At 43.2% G+C, this 17,860-nt stretch overlaps 1 protein-coding gene across 1 annotated transcript; it reads left to right on the plus strand.

Moving 5' to 3' along the window:
* Window positions 1-145: 145 nt before the first annotated feature.
* LOC140724661 (extracellular calcium-sensing receptor-like) lies at window positions 146-16,719 on the plus strand. Its single transcript, XM_073039086.1, has 5 exons — window positions 146-403; window positions 2,014-2,847; window positions 9,447-9,674; window positions 15,603-15,726; window positions 15,812-16,719. The coding sequence occupies exons 1-5, from the start codon at window positions 146-148 to the stop codon at window positions 16,717-16,719; spliced, it is 2,352 nt and encodes a 783-aa protein (XP_072895187.1).
* The last annotated feature ends 1,141 nt before the right edge of the window (window positions 16,720-17,860 follow it).

Below are 17,860 nucleotides of genomic sequence, written 5' to 3' on the forward strand. Positions count from 1 at the left end.
CATGCTATATCGAAAACAAGAAAACATTTACATTTTAATTCATTGACGTGACATCTGATTAAATTCGGAATCTAAGCACTTTTATCATCTCATCTTACATTTATTCCACAGTTTTGATTTTGAAATCTTCCGACTGGTGCAGACAATGATTTTTGCCATTGAGGAAATAAACCGGAATGAGAATCTCCTCCCGGGGATCACACTCGGGTATCAGATACACGATGACTGCTCGTCCTCCGCGATCGCCTCGAAAGCAGCGCTCGCATTGATCAACGGAGAAGAGGAATCAATTGATTTCCCTCAGTGTAGAGGTTCTTCCAACGTCGTTGCCATTGTTTGTTGCGACATATCTACAAATTCCATCGTAACCGCAAGGACAATTGGACCCTTCGGCATTCCGCTGGTAATGTGTCGAATATTTTACTTCATTATTACTCTGGCGGTACAAGTATCGTTATTCTCAGGTGCACAAACATATGATCTTCACGCGCCTTAATTTAGAATAGTAACAGAATGAAATCGTTACTAATATATTGAGATGTTTCGAGCGTTTGATATCTATCATATATAATATTTTATCTCCTTTCTATCCAGCTGAGGTTCCCTCAGGTGTTATAGATCAGAGAGGTAGTGCAGATGAACTCACACTAACTATAAGTGCTCCCAATACCGTATATCTTAAATAGCCCTTAATAATCGAGTATAGCTCCTTGCCTTCACGTATGACTTAACTACTAGGCCCGGCGGAACCGTTTCTACGGACGGGAGAGAGGGGAAAGGCGAATTTTCTTGAGCATTAAACCTGTCGTTTCCAGTATATGGAGCTCGTTATCCGTGGTCTACAGCTAATCTAAAAAAAAAAGAAAATTCTGATCTCAGACGGACTCTGTCTTGCGGATATACCCATTCATGGAGAAAATATCAAGAACAATCCCCGAGGAAAATTCCGGAGGTGAGCTTCCTAATGCAGTTGACGTTGAGTTCAACGCGGTCGAGTAACTCCTGAAAAGCTGCTGCAGACAAACACTGTCGGACTTCATGTTTCTTTGGATTCATCAGCTGCGTGGAGAAGGGGAGTCTGCTGCATGCTTAACCGTTAACTATCCACATCCTCCTGCCATGTCTTCCGTATCATGCAGAGAGCTGGGACGCAATTTCCATAGTCGACCTCGACAAACGGATGGCATTTTATTTCCACGAGAAAGTGTTATGAGAAATTGCCAGTAAGTAACTCTAAAAAAAAAATAATGTAGCCCTTGTTAAACATCGCGTAATAAAACAAAGAACAAACGGCTCAAATTCAGAACCTTTGGCCCAGTTGTGTTCTGCCAAAGTAATTAACTAAATTCATAACTAAACTGGTCCCTTTTGTTTATGCAGTGCCCTCAGTACTTCGCTCTATGCACATTCGTGTGCCTAACGGTCTCTTGAAAAGGTCCTTTCTAGTTGCTTACACAAAAAACACTTCCAGCATAATACAGGCACCTCCATCCTCTGGGTAAATCTTTTGCTTGGCTAATCTATATTCGGCATAAACACTTTATCTTTAAAAGAACGTTCTCTGTTTTAGATATTTAAAACTTGAAGAGAGATACCGGTAATCCATTCAGTCGATGCCTCTCCTAAACCTCTGTCAGATATCTCCTCGCGCTCAGCCAATCAGGTGAAAAGAATACAAATGTATCACAACTCTCGTTATAGAATATAACATATAATCTAGGCAGAAATCTAGTAAATCTCTTATGCACCTCTTCCATCGCTTCCACATCGTTCCTGTAACGCGGCGACCAGATACGAATATAATTATCGTGATTTGTCTTCTCAGAGATTTACTACCAGAAAAAATAGGTAAGTAGTTTATGGTGGAATGTAAATTATTTTAGTAATTCCGGTTTTATATTTTTCACTTCCTTCATGTTGTATGTAAATTGCCATAGTTATTGCCGAGGATCAATCAATCAATTTCATTTAAAAAGACAATCAGTTATTTATCAATTTATCTCCTTTCTGCAGGTTAGTCACTACTCCACCTGCTCCTGTCTCAGCGATAAGAGAGAATATCCCACCTTTTTTAGAACTATCCCCAGTGACCAGTACCAGTCCAAACTCCTCGCTGAACTGGTGAGAACATTTGGTTGGACTTGGATTGGAACCATTCGAAGTAACACCGATTATGGTAATTTCGGAATGCAAGGATTTGTGGAACATGTAGAAAGGATTGGCGTCTGCATTGCCTACTCTGAGTCATTTTACAGGACCGACCCGGCAGAGAAAATTAGGAGAATTGTCCAGGTGATTAAACAGGCGTCTACTAAAGTGGTAGTCGCCTTTGCTCACCCTGGTGAAATGCGAATTTTATTGAATGAGATTTGGCGGCAAAATGTAACCGGCATACAATGGATTGGAAGTGAATCCTGGGTGGCAAGACACTTTCTTCCACCTGAACAAAGAGCAATTTATCTCACCGGGACAATTGGTCCAGCCACGCAAAGGACAGAGATAGATGACCTCAGAGATTATCTTCAAAATGTACACCCTTCTGACTTTCCTGACAATATTTTGGTGATGAAGTTTTGGGAAAATTTATTCACCTGCTCCTTTAACATAGATAACAGGACAATTCCGGATAACTCTGGAGATCAAGTTCGGCAATGCACTGGAAAGGAACAGATGGAGGGGATTGAAAATAGCTATCTTCCTGCGATAATGGATGGCAGTTCATACCACGTGTATAAAGCGGTCTATTCCATTGCTCACGCACTGCACGGCATGTTCACCTGTGTCGAAGGAGACGGACCCTTTGTGAATAACTCATGCGCGCATATTGCAAATTTCGAGCCTTGGCAGGTAGGCCTGTATGTCATTATCAAAGAAACTACCAAATAGATATCACCAACAGGTAAGATTGCAGTTTGTAGCTTATGTCTTTCATTTTTAACATGCGGGTAATCAACCACTGACGGCTATATTTTAGCAAAGAATTCCCTCTGTGGCGATCAAACAGTAATTCTACGAAAATGGTTGAGACCATAAGGACATAAGACATAGGAGCTGGTTTAGGCCGTTCGGCCTTTCGAGTCTGCCCCGTCAATTCTTCACGGCTGATCGATTTTCCTCTCAACACATTTTCTTGTTTGTTCCCATAACCTTTCACACCGTGACTAATCAAGAACCTATCAAGCTCGGCCTAAACTGCTCCAGATTACCTGCATCCACAGACTCCTATGGCAACGAACTCCACAGGTTCACCTCCTCTTGGCTAAATAAAAAAATTGGCTAAATAATTACCTTCTCAACTCTGTGCCAAATGGACATCGCTCTATATTGAGACTGTAGCCTTTTGTGCTAGAATCCCCCACCAAATGAAACAACTCTTCACATCAACTCTATTAGGCCTTTCAACACTCAACAGGATTCAGTAATATTCCCAACTCATTCTACTAAATTCTAGAGAGAACAAGCCTAGAACCTTCAAGAGCTGCAAATATGCTAACCATTTCATTGCCGGAATCATTCTCGTTGATCTCTTCTGAACCCACTCCGAGGAAAGTACATCTTTTCTTAAACTCCTCACAATATTCCAGGTGTCATTTATACCGGTCCCATACATTACATTACATCCTTGCTTTTGTATCCTAGTCCTCTTAAAAGCAGCGCAAAGATTTCATTCGTCTGACTCACCATGGATTGAAACTGCAAATTAACTTTCGAGAGCCTTGCAAATCGTCTATAGTTTATTCGTTGATGCATGATTTATAGTCTATAGTTTATGCATGATCACACACTTAGCGACACTATAGTGCGTCTGCCACCTATTTGTGCATTCTCCTAATCTGCTTAAGTCCTTCGACAGCCAGCCGTCTTCTTCAATACTACCCTCGCCTCAACCTGTTTTCATGTCATCAGCAAACTTGACCACAGTGCCATCAATTTCATTGTACAAATCATTACCTAGTTCCCATTGGACAGTCCGAAAAGTTTCACATTATTCACACTCTTTGCCTCGTGCCAATCAGTCGTTGCTCAATCTATTCTTGGAAAACCATAGACTCTTATTTTGTTAGGCAGCCTGAAGTGAGGCACCATCTCAAAGTTCTTCTGAAAATATAAATCGATTCTGCTTTGTCTATTATTCTTGCTATTTCTTCAAAGAATTTCAACTGATTTCTCATATCAATATTTGATATTTCTGGCTGCTTGCCTTTATATTTCTTCTTTTCCACCCATGTTTTCAGTTGCTTTCTGTTGCTATTTTATAATTTCCCTTCTCCTAAATCCTTTAATTTGTGCTGTATTACATTCCCTCCTTTTCTGTTTCCATGTTGCCTTTGACTTCTTTTATCAGCTACATTTGCATCATGATGCAGGCCTTTAGAATACTTCGCCTTATTTGGCATTCATCTACCCCACACCTTCCATTTTTTTCCAAGAAACTCGAGCAATTGCTACTCTGCCTTCTCACTGTTAGGGATCATTCCACTAAATCTTATCCAGCTTCTATCTCGTGCCTCTTTAGTTCCTTTTGTTATACTGCTTGGAGGTCGGTGACCAGTGGTGTGCCTCGAGGGATCTGTTCTGGGACCCTACTCTTCGTGATTTTTATAAAAGACCTCGATGAGGAAGTGGATGGATGGGGTAGTAAGTTTGTTGATGACAGAAAGTTTGGGGTGTTGTCGATAGTATGGAAGGCTGCCATAGGTTACAGCGAGACATTGATAGGATGCAAAATTGGGTTGAGAAGTGACAGATAGAATTCAACCCAGATAAGTGTGAAGTAGTTCATTTTGGTAGGTTAAATATGATTACAGAATATAGTACTACTGGGAAGACATTTGGCAGTGTGGGGGATCAAAGGGAATTTGGGGTCCGTGTCCATACGACGCTCAAAGCGGCTGTGCAGGTTGGCTCTGTGGCTAAGAAGGCATAAGATTTGTTGGGCTTCATGAATCGTGGAATTGAATTTAGGAGCAGAGAGGTAATATTACAGCTATATAGGACCCTGGCCAGACCCCACTTGGAGTACTTTGCTCAGTTCTGGTCGCCACACTGCAGGAAGGATGTGGAAACAATAGCAAGGGTACAGAGGAGATTTACAAGGATATTGCCTGTATTGGGGAGAATTCCATATGAAAACAGGTTGAGTGAACTCGGCCTTTTCTCCTAGGAGCGACGGAGGTTGACAGGTGACATGATAGAGAATTATAAGATGATGAGAGGTATTGATCTTGTGACATGGCTGCCACAAGAAGGCACAGGTTCAAGGTGCTGGGGATTCGGTACAGGGGAGATGTCAGGGGTACGTTTTTGGAATGATGAGTGCGTGGATTGGGCTGCCAGCAACGGTGGTGGAGGTGGATACCATAGGGTCTTTCAAGAGACTTTTGGATAAGCACATGGAGCTTAGAAAAGTAGAGGGCTATGGGAACCCCAGTAATTTCTAAGGTAGGGACATGTTCGGCACAGCTTTGTGGCCAGAAAGGCATGCATTGTGCTGTAGGTTTTCTATGTTTCTATGATACACTGTGGTACCAGTATATTTGACTTTGGCTGCTCACTCTCCAAATGCCCGGACTGACCTATCATATTATGATTGCTGTTTCCCAAGTGTTCTGTAACTTGAGCTCGCTAATGATATCCGGTTTTTTACAAAACACTCACATCCCCCTATTGGGCTCGGCGACAACCCTGCTCCAGAGAGAAAAAAAAACATCGATGCACCATTTCACAAATTCTCTCTCTTAGGATCCTGGATCAGTTTGATTTTCCCAATCTATCTGCATATTGAAATACTCCGGGACTGAGATAACATGGGCTATTTGACATGCTCTTTCTGTCGCCGACTGTAATGTTTAGACCACATCTTGGCTACTGTTCGAAGGCTTGTAAATAACTGGTATCTTTGTAGTTTTATTACCTTAGTTGTTTTTTTAATCTACTCACAAAGATCCTATATCTGTATGTCCCATGTCATCTGTTTCTATAGATTTGATTTCATTGTTTACCAGCACCGACAATCCGCATCCTCTGCCTACCTGTCTGTCATGTCAATAGATTATGCTTCCTCGTATATTAAGCTGCCAATTACAACCGCATTTAAGCGAAGTCTCCCTGATGTCCAAAACATCATAGTTGCGAATTTCTAACTAGCTACTCGATGATCTAACATGTTCCGTATACTGTGTGCAATCGAAGTTAGCACGTTGTACCCTGTTTTGGTCTGTCACGTACCCCGTGACCGGGTTATAGAACCAGCAGAGGTGGAAAATACTTTGGAGTCTGGTATTGCTATATACTAATAGTAACTAAGCAATACAGTACTATAGAATGCAAATGTATGGAGCAGGTTAGCAATAATATGTAGATATTTATACAGAAGTGTGGAAATAGGAACACAACTAGGCTTTTTCAAACCCAGGGATAAATGGATACAGTCTTACGATATGATGAAGAGAATTCAGTTCAGGTCGAGGTAGTTGGTTAAGTAACGTTGGAGAGAGAGAGAGAGAGATGATGAGAGGTGATGCCGTTGCCGTCGATCTTCCCGTTCTCTTCCGAAGTCCTGCTGTGGTCACCGACTATGACGATAATACATACGACCGTTCTTCAGTGGTGGAACTATCACAAAGGCAAGAGAGGACACACAAATAGTTCCCCACCGGTCTCATCTTTTCACACTTTGAACCACTGATCGATTTCCCCGAATTGATCCTCCAAACCCTCCCCCCCCCCTTCCTGTGGGTGCACAAAGCTCGTTCAGTATCCAGTGGTGTGTCTGTCTGTGTCCCAGCGGACCAGCTTTTGATCTCCACATGCTGGACACTGGCTGTCCATCAACCTGCACCGCCCTACTCTTCCTGCAGGAATCTTAACAAGCAGGCAAAGTGTTCTTGGGAAAAAGGTAAACAATCTGGCAGAAGAAACCATAACATTAATCTTCTCTCTCTCTCTTGCTCTTTCTCATGTGCGCTGGACGCCTCCCACCGCCCTGCCCCCCCCCCTCTCAATAGCAGCACAATTGATAGGGTCAACTCCGGACCCCGTTTCAAGCTCGGTTTGCCCATGACAGGTCAAACTTTTCAAATTTGTCACCCTTTCACATTTCAAACCCTCGGACTGACTGCAATTTTCCCCATCATCTACCTATTCGTGATTACAGCCTCACTGCACACTACCTCCGTTTGTGAACCAACATTCGTATCTTCAGTCCCATCTCTCTGGTTCCCATCGCCCTGCAAAATTCAGTTAATGCCCCAGAAGATATCCCAATGAATCATTACTCTAAAGCCCTGGCCTCTCAGTTTCTCAGCCAGGTATTGAACTGCCAACTCTTTCCCTATTCTTGCCCTCAATGGTGCGTTGAACAGGTAAAGATTGTTACCCCGGAGGTTCTGTTTTCCAAAATTCGACCTGGCTCTCTCTTCAGAGCTTTCTCTCTTTGCTTTCTCAAATATTTCAAAGGCATGTTTACTGTCAGAGAAACGCATACAATATACATTCTGACTTTTTTTTTCTTCACAAACATCCACGAATACCGTGGAGTGCCCCGATGTATGAATGACAGTTAAATGTTTGAACCCCAAAGCCCCTCAGCTCCCACACAACGCATAAGCGCAGCAAAGCTATGACTATCCCCCAACCCCACCAGCAATAAATACATCGATACCCTCCATCCAAGTACTCAAGCGTGCAACAAGGCATCGATAAAGACACATACTTGCAGCTCTATAAAACTCCGGTTAGGCCACACTTGGAGCATTGTGTCCAGTTCTGGTCGCCTCACTATAGAAAGGATGTGGAAGCATTGGAAAGGGTACAGAAGAGATTTACCAGGAAGTTGCCTGGTTTAGAGAGTATGGATTATGATCAGCGATTAAGGGAGAGAGAGCTTTACACTTTGGAGAGAAGGAGGATGAGAGGAGACATGATAGAGGTGTACAAGATATTAAGAGGAATAGACAGAATGGACAGCCAGTGCCTCTTCCCCAGGGCACCACTGCTCAGTACAAGAGGACATGGCTTTAAGGTAAGGGGAGGGAAGTTCAAGGGGGATATTAGAGGAAGGTCTTTCACTCAGAGAGTGTTTGGTGCGTGGAATGCACAGCCTGAGTCAGTGGAGATACCAGTGAAGTTTAAGAGACTACTGGACAGGTATATGGAGGAATTTAAGGTTGGGGGTTATATGGGAGGCAGGGTTTGAGCGTCGGCACAACATTGTGGGCCGAAAGACCTGTAATGTGTTGTACTAGTCTATGTTCTATTAGTACCCCGAAGACTATTCGTTCACCTGGTATTCGAGATAACACGGGAAAAATACGTGTCGCCTTCACAGCAAAGGGGAGGCATATCAAACAACACGTAATTTACGATGTTAAAATTTTGTGTCGTCACTGCTGTCGAGCTCTCTGCCCAAAGAACGAGTCTCTGGGCACATAGCCAGCAGCCAGCTTGCTGCATTTGACCTTCTGTCTCCCACGACACGCACATTTCCTGCAGTGACACCGACCACGAGTCCACCGGCCCCTGAGCCACGAAATCCCCGAACCTTGAAGGCATACTAGTAAACTATGCCGTGTGCTTGGCGTATCGAATAGCGGTCAGTCCTGAGATAACCAAAGGGGGTCCCATTCCCCCTTTGCAGCGCTGATTTGTAAAGCTCTCCCCTGCACCTGGGTGAAGATGCCTTTATCTTTTGCATCTCAGACTGCAGTTGCTATGCATATAGCACGCTAAGCTGTAAGTTTGGAATGGAGTAGCTAATGTATTGAGGTGCAAACTCCACCAATGTCGAGCATTAGCAGAGAACTTTAGCTGACGTATGAAGGCTGGCAAGGGCACTGGTAAACATTTTCTGCTTTACCGAGACTAGATCCGTATGGAATTTACACTTCTGTATTAACTGGTCGTGAAGAGGCATCTTGCAACAGACTAGTTCGAAAAAGGCTGCACTCTTTCGGCTTAGCAGTGGCGTGCAATCGCAGAGGACGAGTTAAAACAACTACTTTAGATCTACAAACCACGCCTCCTTATTCAGTGGCTATACCTGGGACTCCACGGCAATTATTCATTTAATTAATGTATTGTATTATTCCTTTAACACCATCTACCCTCCCAAAATATTTATGTTATACTTCTGACTCGCTTCCAATATCAATGCTGAAAATCTGACTGCTGCAGGGAATTACCGGGTCAGGTACCAATTCTGGAGGTAAATTGACAGTCGACCCAGTTCCAGCCGCAGCTGAAGCCTGGTCACTGGTAATATTTTTTGCATCAGCTATTTATGCCAGATTCGATATTCGGCAGTCTCAAATATACGGCACTTCTTTATTTACAAGGCAGCACATTTCAATCATTTACGTTTATGGTAAATTTGAATGTCAGTACTTATGTGCACCAAATCCATGCACCGGTTCAAGAATAGCTTCCATTGTTTCCTTCCTCCCTAGTTGCTGCACTACCTCCACATCGTGAATTTCACAACGAAAGTGGGAGAAGCCGTATATTTTGATGAAAATGGTGACCCGGTGCCAAGATACGAATTCGTGAACTTACAAGCGAATCTCAATGGCAGCGTTGATATTGTAAATGTCGGATATTATGACGGGTCGGCTCCGGCAGGGCACGAACTAACGCTGAATGTCGGGAGAATCAGGTGGAGCACGGCCGGAAATGTGGTAGGGCTTCATTACCATGCCTTTACGCTGGCGAAATGAAAAAGAGATGCATGCCTGTGATAGGGGTGATATTGCAGAAATAGATAAGTTCGATTATGCTCTATCTTAATTCAATGTAAGGTGCAGTCTCCACAATTCAGCCTGTTTTGTTAAGAGCTTAGAAGAGTGAGGGTTTATCTTATTCAAATGTTACAGGTCATAAGGGTCGATGTTGAGTTCGGTTGAGCGGCTGGAGGGTATGGAATAATGGGGAAAATCACGAGTTACGGCCTTCATCATTTTATTCTGAGGTGCGTAGTGTGGTGAAGGCTAGATCATGAGTTATGTTTAAGTTGGAAACAGATAGATATTCGAATGGAACTAAGGCGGAAGCTGAACTTCCACGAAACGGGAGTTGATGCCAGCCATGGTATATCGGGTGAATCGAATGGGCTACACTTATATCACTGTGTCTTTGTGAGAAAGTAACTTTGATTCCTCTTCCCGCAGCAACATTTACTCACCATACGATAGTGTTGCTTAACGCCAGTGTGGATTTTTTAAAGTCATAACATCATTGTATAACAGAACACGGCAACACAGAAACAGGCCCTTTCTCTCTTCTGGTCTGTGCTGAACTGTTACACGTCGCAGGCCCATAGACCTGCACATGCACAATAGACCTACAGACATGTCGCATCCATGTACTAACAAAAACGTCTTTGAAACAGGACTTCTATCCCACTTAACAATCAGTATTCCTGTTTGAGTACTGTCGGGGAGGAGCGCCATACCTGGGGGAAGCAACAGTGGCCGCGCCTTTGGCTCAGAGTCTGGCCCTGTGGCTCAGAAGGGTAGGGAATGGTAGGGAATGGAGGGATTTGAGCAAAGTGCAGGGATTCAGATTTCAAGTACATTAGGACCTCTTTTGGGACAGGCATAACCTTAAGAAAAAGGACAGGTTGCACTTGAATCCGAGGGTGACCAATATCCTGGCAGGGAGATTTCCTAAGGCTATTTGGGCAGATTTTGAACTAGAATTGCTGGGAGTGGGAAACGAACTGAAGAGTCTGTTGAAGGGGTGGTTGGCACACAAATAGAGAAAGCTTGGAGACAGTGCGGAAGGGAAGATAGGCAGGTGATAGGGAAGGGATACGCTCCGTCCAATGCTTTCAGGTGAGACTATTTTAACGCGAGAAGCATCATGAACAGCACCGATGAGCTTAGAGCGTGCACAAGTAGATGGAGCTGTGACTTTGCAGAGCCATTGCAGAGACTTGGATGGCTCAATGGCACGAATGGTTACTTAGAGTGCCATGCTTTAAATGTTCCAGAAAGGAAAGGGAGGGAGATAAGAGGGGAAGGAGTTTTGCACTGCTGATCAAAGAGAGAGTGTCACGGCTGCAAAAAAGGAAGAAGTCATGGAGGGATTACCTATTGAGTTTCTGTGGGTGGAATTTAGAAACAGGATTCTACTGGGTGTTTTTTATAGACCACCCAATGGTAACAGGGACATCGAGGAGCAGATAGAGAGACCGATTCTAGAAAGGTGTAAGAATACCTGGGTTGTCGTGGTCGGAGATTTTAATTTCCCAAATATTGATTGGCATCACCCTCCAGCAAGTGGTTTTGTTGAGCTGGAGTTTGTCAAGTGTGGTCAGGAATGTTTCCTGACACAGTATGTAGATAGTCCTAGAAAAGCAGACGCCGTACTTGCTCTGGTATTGGGAAATGAACCCGGACAGGTGTCAGGTCTCTCAGTGGGAGAGCATTTAGAAGATAATGACCACAATTCAATCTCCTTTACCATAGCATTGGAGAGGGATAGGAACAGACACGTTAGGAAAGCGAGAAAGTAGAGTAAGGAGAAATGTGAAGCTAACAGGCAGGAACTTGGAAGCATAAATTGGAAACAGATATTCTCGGACATTTACGGCAGAAATGTGGCGAATGTTCAGGGGATATTTGCGTGGTGCCCTGCATACGTATGTTCCAATAAGAAAAGGAAAGGATGGTAATGTACAGAATCTGTGGTGTACAATTGCTGTAAAAAATCTTGTCACCAGAAAAAGAAAAGCCTACGCAACGTTCAAATAAGTAGGTAATGATAGAGATCTGGAAGATTATAAGGCTAGCAGAAAGGAAATTAAGAATGAAATTAGGAGAGCCAGAAAGGGCCATTAGAAGGCCTCGGCGTGGAAGATTACCGAAAATTCCATGGCATGTCCAGGCATGTGAAGAACAAGAGCATAAGACGTGAGAGAATAGGACCAATTAAGTGGAAATGTTGACAGTGGAAATGTGTGTATCGAACCGGAGAATATAGTTGACGTACTTAGTTAATACCTTGCTTCAGTATTCACTACGGAAATGGATCTTGCCGATTGTAGGGATGACGTACAGCCGATTGAAAAGCTTGAGCATTAAGAAAGAGGATGTGCTTGAGCTATTGGAAAGCATCAAGTTGGATGTATCCGGGAACGGACGAGATGTAACCAGACTACATTGTGAGGAGAGGGAGGAGGTTGCTGAGCCTTTGGCACTGATCTTTGCATCATCAACGGGAAGTTGGTTGGTTCTGGAGGAGTGGAGGTTTGCAGATGCTGTCCCCTTATTCAAGAAATGGAATAGAGACAGCAGGAGTTTATCAACATTTGAAAACGCATAATATGATTAGGATTAGTCAGCCAATTCCCTTTTATGGCAAATGTGAACGTCTGAATTTTCCATGCTCCGAATTGACGTCCTTCTTATGGAATACAGTGACACAAAATGCGTTAGGGCACTTTTCTAGTTTGAGGAAATGTAAAATAGTTGCATGCCTGGGAGAGGGATGGTTTGCTTTGATTACTGGTATCCTTAAAAGAAGCGAGCAGGGACAGTCGGCACAGTTTGCGCGCCGATCCTCGAGGAGATATTGAATTTTGCATAATGATGCACTTGGCAAGATCCAATAAAAGGAGCGGCCATTTTTTGAGTGGATCACTGTCAGAGTGGGAAATTGACCGTGGTTTCTTCGAAGCTTGCCTGAAGAACGTTTTGGAATTCCTTGAGGAACTTAAAGTTGGATAAAGCGGACTCAGAGGATGTTGTAGATTTTGGCTTTCAGAACACCCTTGATATCGTAATACAGAGAAGTTACTGTCAATGGTTAGAACATTCTTTGAGTGGTAGGGGGCAGTGAATGCGAAAAAAAGGATAATTTACTGGTTGTTTGTAAATCACTAGTGGTGTTCCACAGGGAGTAGTGTGGGGACCACATCGTTTTATTGTTGGATATCAATGATTTAGATGACGCAATAGAGGACTTTGTTGACAAGTTACCAGATGACTTGAGGATTGGTGGTGGGGCGAGTAGTTTTGAGCAAACCGATAGGGTGCAGAGGACTTAGATAAATCAGGAATATAGACAAGAAAATGGAAAATGAAATATTTTGTTGGCTAAATCCTTCAAAGATTTCAAGCTTACTTTTAGTGTCAGAGAAATGTATACAATATACATCCTGCAGTGCACTTTCTTCACAACCATCCACGAAAACAGACGAGTGTCCCCTAAAAATGAACCACAGTTAAATATTAGGAATCCAAAGTCCACCCCCCAGCTCTCCTCCCTCCCGCACGTAAGCGGCAGCAAGCAACAATCCCCCCGCCCACCTACCACCAGCAAAAAGTATCGGCACCCGCCACCAAGTACTCCAGCATGAGCAAAGCTACACCAAAGACACAGACCTGCAGTACTCCAAAGACCACATTCATTACCCGGCATTTGGCACACACCAGGCTTTCTCTCTCTCTCATAAGGGAGAAAGAGGTGTCTCAGTTTCAATGTTTGCGAGCTCTCTGCCCAAAATCTGGGCTCTCTGGACACACAGCTTTAAATTTTCCATCTCCTGCGACACTCAAGCCTTCTGCTCTCACATCAAACTCCGATATCCCCCGTCTACAGATCCACTAAAACTCGGTCCTCCGAAGGCAAGCGGAGCTCATAGGCGGAGCCCTTAGAGTGCCGAACAACGGCCAGTTATCAAATCCCGAGAGGGTTTCCTTTCCCATTCCCGCAAAGAATCTCAATCACCGTGAAACTCCAGGTCAGGGCCCTCAAAAGAACACTGAAAGGGAAAACATAGAGATATTAAAGATGGAAATACCGCGGTGTCTGCAGATGGAAAGAAAAGAGTCGCTGTTGGGCCATTAAGCCTGCTAAGCTCCGCCTTATTTTCCTTGTCATGCATTTTGACAGTAGAAATAAATGTGCCGCCTATTTTCTAAAGTGGGAGAGCGTACAAATTTCTCAGATCCAAAGCGACTTGAGACTCCCTGGGGAGAACATCTCAAAGGATCACTTACAAGTTGTGACATTGGTGTGGAAGGGAAGTACAATCTTGGCATTCTTTTCAAGAGGTAGAAAATACAAGAGCGGGGTGTGATGTTGAGGCCTTATAAGGCACGGGTGAGGCCTCGCCTTGAGTATTCTGGACAGTTTTGAGCCTCTCAACTAAGAAAATATGAGCTGCTATTGGAGAGGGTTCACAGGATGTTCAGAAGGATGATTCCTGAAATCAAATGGTTTATCATACGAGGAATGTGCGCCTGCTCTGGACTTGTACCCACTGGAAGTTAGAACGATGGGTAGAGCGGTACACTTTGAAACCTTTCGAGTGTTTCAAGTTCAATACAGAGTGGAAGTGGAAAGAGTTTTCCCAATGATCGGGAGTCTAGGACTAAAGGGTACAGACTCAGGATACACGAGCGTGGGGTGGGGTGCGGGGGTGAGGAGGTTAAGAAAGGATCAGCCATACTTGAAGACTGGAGCAGACTTGATGAGCCAATAGCCTCATTCTGCTCCTGAGTCTATGGTCTTATGGAGATTTTCTATGGATGTATTGAATCTGTATTTAGTCGGAAGATTGACATCAAGTCTATAGAATTGAGGCATAGAGGCAGCGTAATCATGGACACTATTCAGGCTACGGGTTAAGCAGGTATTGACTGAGGAAGATTAGCGTGGATAAATCCTAGGATTTGGCAAAGAGTTTTCTGTTCGAGCCGAGTACAGAAATTACAGGGTCCCACGGCAAAGCTATATAAAACATGCCTTGCCTCGAGAGATAAGCCGGAGGATTGGAGAATAGCTGATGATCTTCTGTTACTTTAAAAGGGCTTAGAGTATAGTTCAAAAAAACTCTTGACCGATGAGGCTGATATCAGCAGTGGTAAAGTTATTAGAAGGCATTCTAAGGGTCCGGATATATAAATATTTGGTCAGACAAGGGCAGTTGAGGGATATTCAACATGGTTTTGTGGGTGGAATGCCGTGTCTTATCAACGTTATATGCTTTCCAGGAATTTACCAGGCAAGGCCGTCCATGACCTCGGTAAAACTTTTCACAATCTCTCGCATGGGAGTTTGTCAAGAATTTGCAGTCCCATGTACTGCACAGCAAAGAGACTAACAACCGGATCTGGAACAGCTAGAAAAATGGCAGAAAATACAGATGGAATTTGATGCAGAGCAGTGTGGTATATTTCACTTTTGGAAGAGCAACCAAAGTAGGTCTCACACCATAACCGATAGAGCACTGAAGACTAAGGTACAGCAGAGAAACCAGGGATGTGTTAGGAATGTAATCAGATGCATTCATTTAACACTTCTTACTCGCTTATTTCCGGAGAACCGCAATTTTGCAAACCGGATTTTATCTGCTCTAAATGAAACAAAACACCTTCACTTCCAAAGTCTCAAAGTGGTCTTTTCAGCATTTACCGTGTGTTGCTACTCATTCTTTATTCATAATATAGCCTATAATTAACATTTCAAAATTCATTTGTTATTTAGTTTTTCTTCCTTCTCAAGCTCAATTCTAAGGTTTTCTGTCAGTTATTCAGCATGCTCAGCTGCATTATTTAGTCTTCCAATTAATACCATCAGGACGTTTTGCCCTTCTGCAGATCCCACGAGCTGTTTGCTCAGAACCCTGTCGCCGTGGAACAAGAAAAGTCACCCGGAAAGGGCAGCCGATATGTTGTTTTAACTGTGTAGAGTGCGCCGATGGTGAAATCAGCAACGTCACTGGTAAGTGTTGAGATGTTCAGCAATTTCTTACATTTCCACAGTTCCAAGTTCCCACATATTTCATGTAAAATTCTCATTTTCCCAGATTCCACGGATTGCATCAGGTGTCCATCGGAATACTGGTCCAATAACGCAAAGACGCAATGCATTCTCAAGAAGGTTGAGTTTCTGTCATTTGGAGAAGTCCTGGGGTTTGTATTAGTGACCCTTGCTCTCGTTGGAGTGTGTTTTACATTGGCCACAGCTGCAATTTTCTACCGGTATCGACACACCCCTATGGTCAAAGCGAACAACTCCGAGCTCAGTTTCCTGTTGCTCTTCGCTCTCTTGCTTTGCTTCATTTGTTCGCTCGCCTTCATCGGACAACCGTCCGGCTGGTCTTGCATGTTGCGCCGCACAGCTTTCGGGGTTGTTTTCGTCCTCTGCATTTCCTGCATTTTAGGCAAAACAATCCTTGTCGTGGTTGCCTTTAAAGCAACCCTTCCTAACAACAGCGTAATGAACTGGTTTGGACGAGCGCAGCAACGTCTGGGTGTATTTGTCCTTACCTTTTTGCAAGGTATATTTTGTGTTGTCTGGTTAGGTGTGTCACCTCCCTACCCTCTGAAAAACATGAGACATTACAGAGACATCATTATTCTGGAATGTGACGTGGGCTCATTGATCGCCTTTTACTTGGTGTCGGCCTACATTGCTCTGTTGTCCATTGTGTGTTTAGTACTTGCTTTCCTTGCCAGAAAGCTCCCGGACAGCTTTAATGATGCCAAGTTCATCACCTTCAGCATGCTGATTTTTTGCGCTGTTTGGATAACTTTTATTCCAGCTTATGTGAGCTCTCCAGGAAAGTACACTGTTGCTGTCGAAATGTTCGCTATCTGGGCATCAAGCTTTGGTCTGCTCCTCTGCATTTTTGCACCGAAATGTTACATTATCTTACTGAAACCGGAGAGTAATACAAAGAAAAATATAATGACGAAAGACAATTCATTGTAGCTACCAATTTGTAGTCCTTTTTATTTCATTACCTCAACGAACTGTGTAATCCTCGTCCATGAAACGTAGTTTTTGGCCTGTTTTATGCGTCACCCGGTAAATTTGTGAAGATTTAACTCAGGTATTTGAAATGTATTTACATCTGCTGGGAGTAGATTCGATTGGATTTTGAGAATGTTTAACAGCGAGTATGACCAAGAAGTAATGCGATGTCTGATTCCTGTTTACGGATATTTCATGTTTAAGTTTCACTTGTTGGAACTTCTTCTCTGCCCGTACTAATCCCAACTTTACACAAAAACCGCACTGTCATTCAGCGAGATTGGAACTTGGGTAAATTTAAACATTGCAACGTTTCAAATTAATTTTATTTATCAAGTAAATTAAGAGGTTCTTCATCGGATATTTGTTAATAGGGTGCTGTTGTTTTTAACAATCGTAGTAAGATCACCATCAGGTCCTCCTGTAGTATTTGATATGCTGCATTGGTGACATTAGCCTGACAACTGACAGGTTCTGTGACCCTTGTGGTCTAAAAGCTAAGGGTTTTGAACCAGATGATTTTGGGCCAATGCACACTCCTTTAAAACCATCTAAAATGATATAGATTCACATATGATTCTGCAGAGAATAAAAGTGGTGCAAATAGTTAGTAGCCAATCGAAAGAAAACACAGAAAATTACCAGTTTGACGTGAATAGCGGGGAAAAGCATCGGAGAGTATCCAAAAGTCGGTGAAATCAAAATATGACGAAAATAATAACATCGTTCAGTTGAGTGAACATGCATTTATGAAGCGGAATCATGTTTGACTAATCTTATATACTTGTTTTTGTGTGGCGCGGAAAATGTCCAGTAGTTTGCAGTTAGTTTACAATAGTGACATTGTGTGCTCTGTTTAGTTATCGATAGGCTGTTTTATGATCGAAGAATCGTGCTGCTATCAAGAGATATGATTTTGTTTGCTGCATTAATAATTCCAATTAAAACATATTAGCTTCATTGATTTGTCATATAATATTCGCGCAGCTGCTTGTAAAAGGTTGTACTTTCTCTCCATGTCCGCTTTGCTTTCCTGCAGGTGCTCTGGTATCATGTCATATTCCATTTGTCAACGGTGATTCACACGATGTGATGAAAT

The sequence above is a fragment of the Hemitrygon akajei genome, chromosome 3 (genome assembly GCF_048418815.1).
Source record: "Hemitrygon akajei chromosome 3, sHemAka1.3, whole genome shotgun sequence".
In the NCBI taxonomy this organism is placed as follows: domain Eukaryota; kingdom Metazoa; phylum Chordata; class Chondrichthyes; order Myliobatiformes; family Dasyatidae; genus Hemitrygon; species Hemitrygon akajei.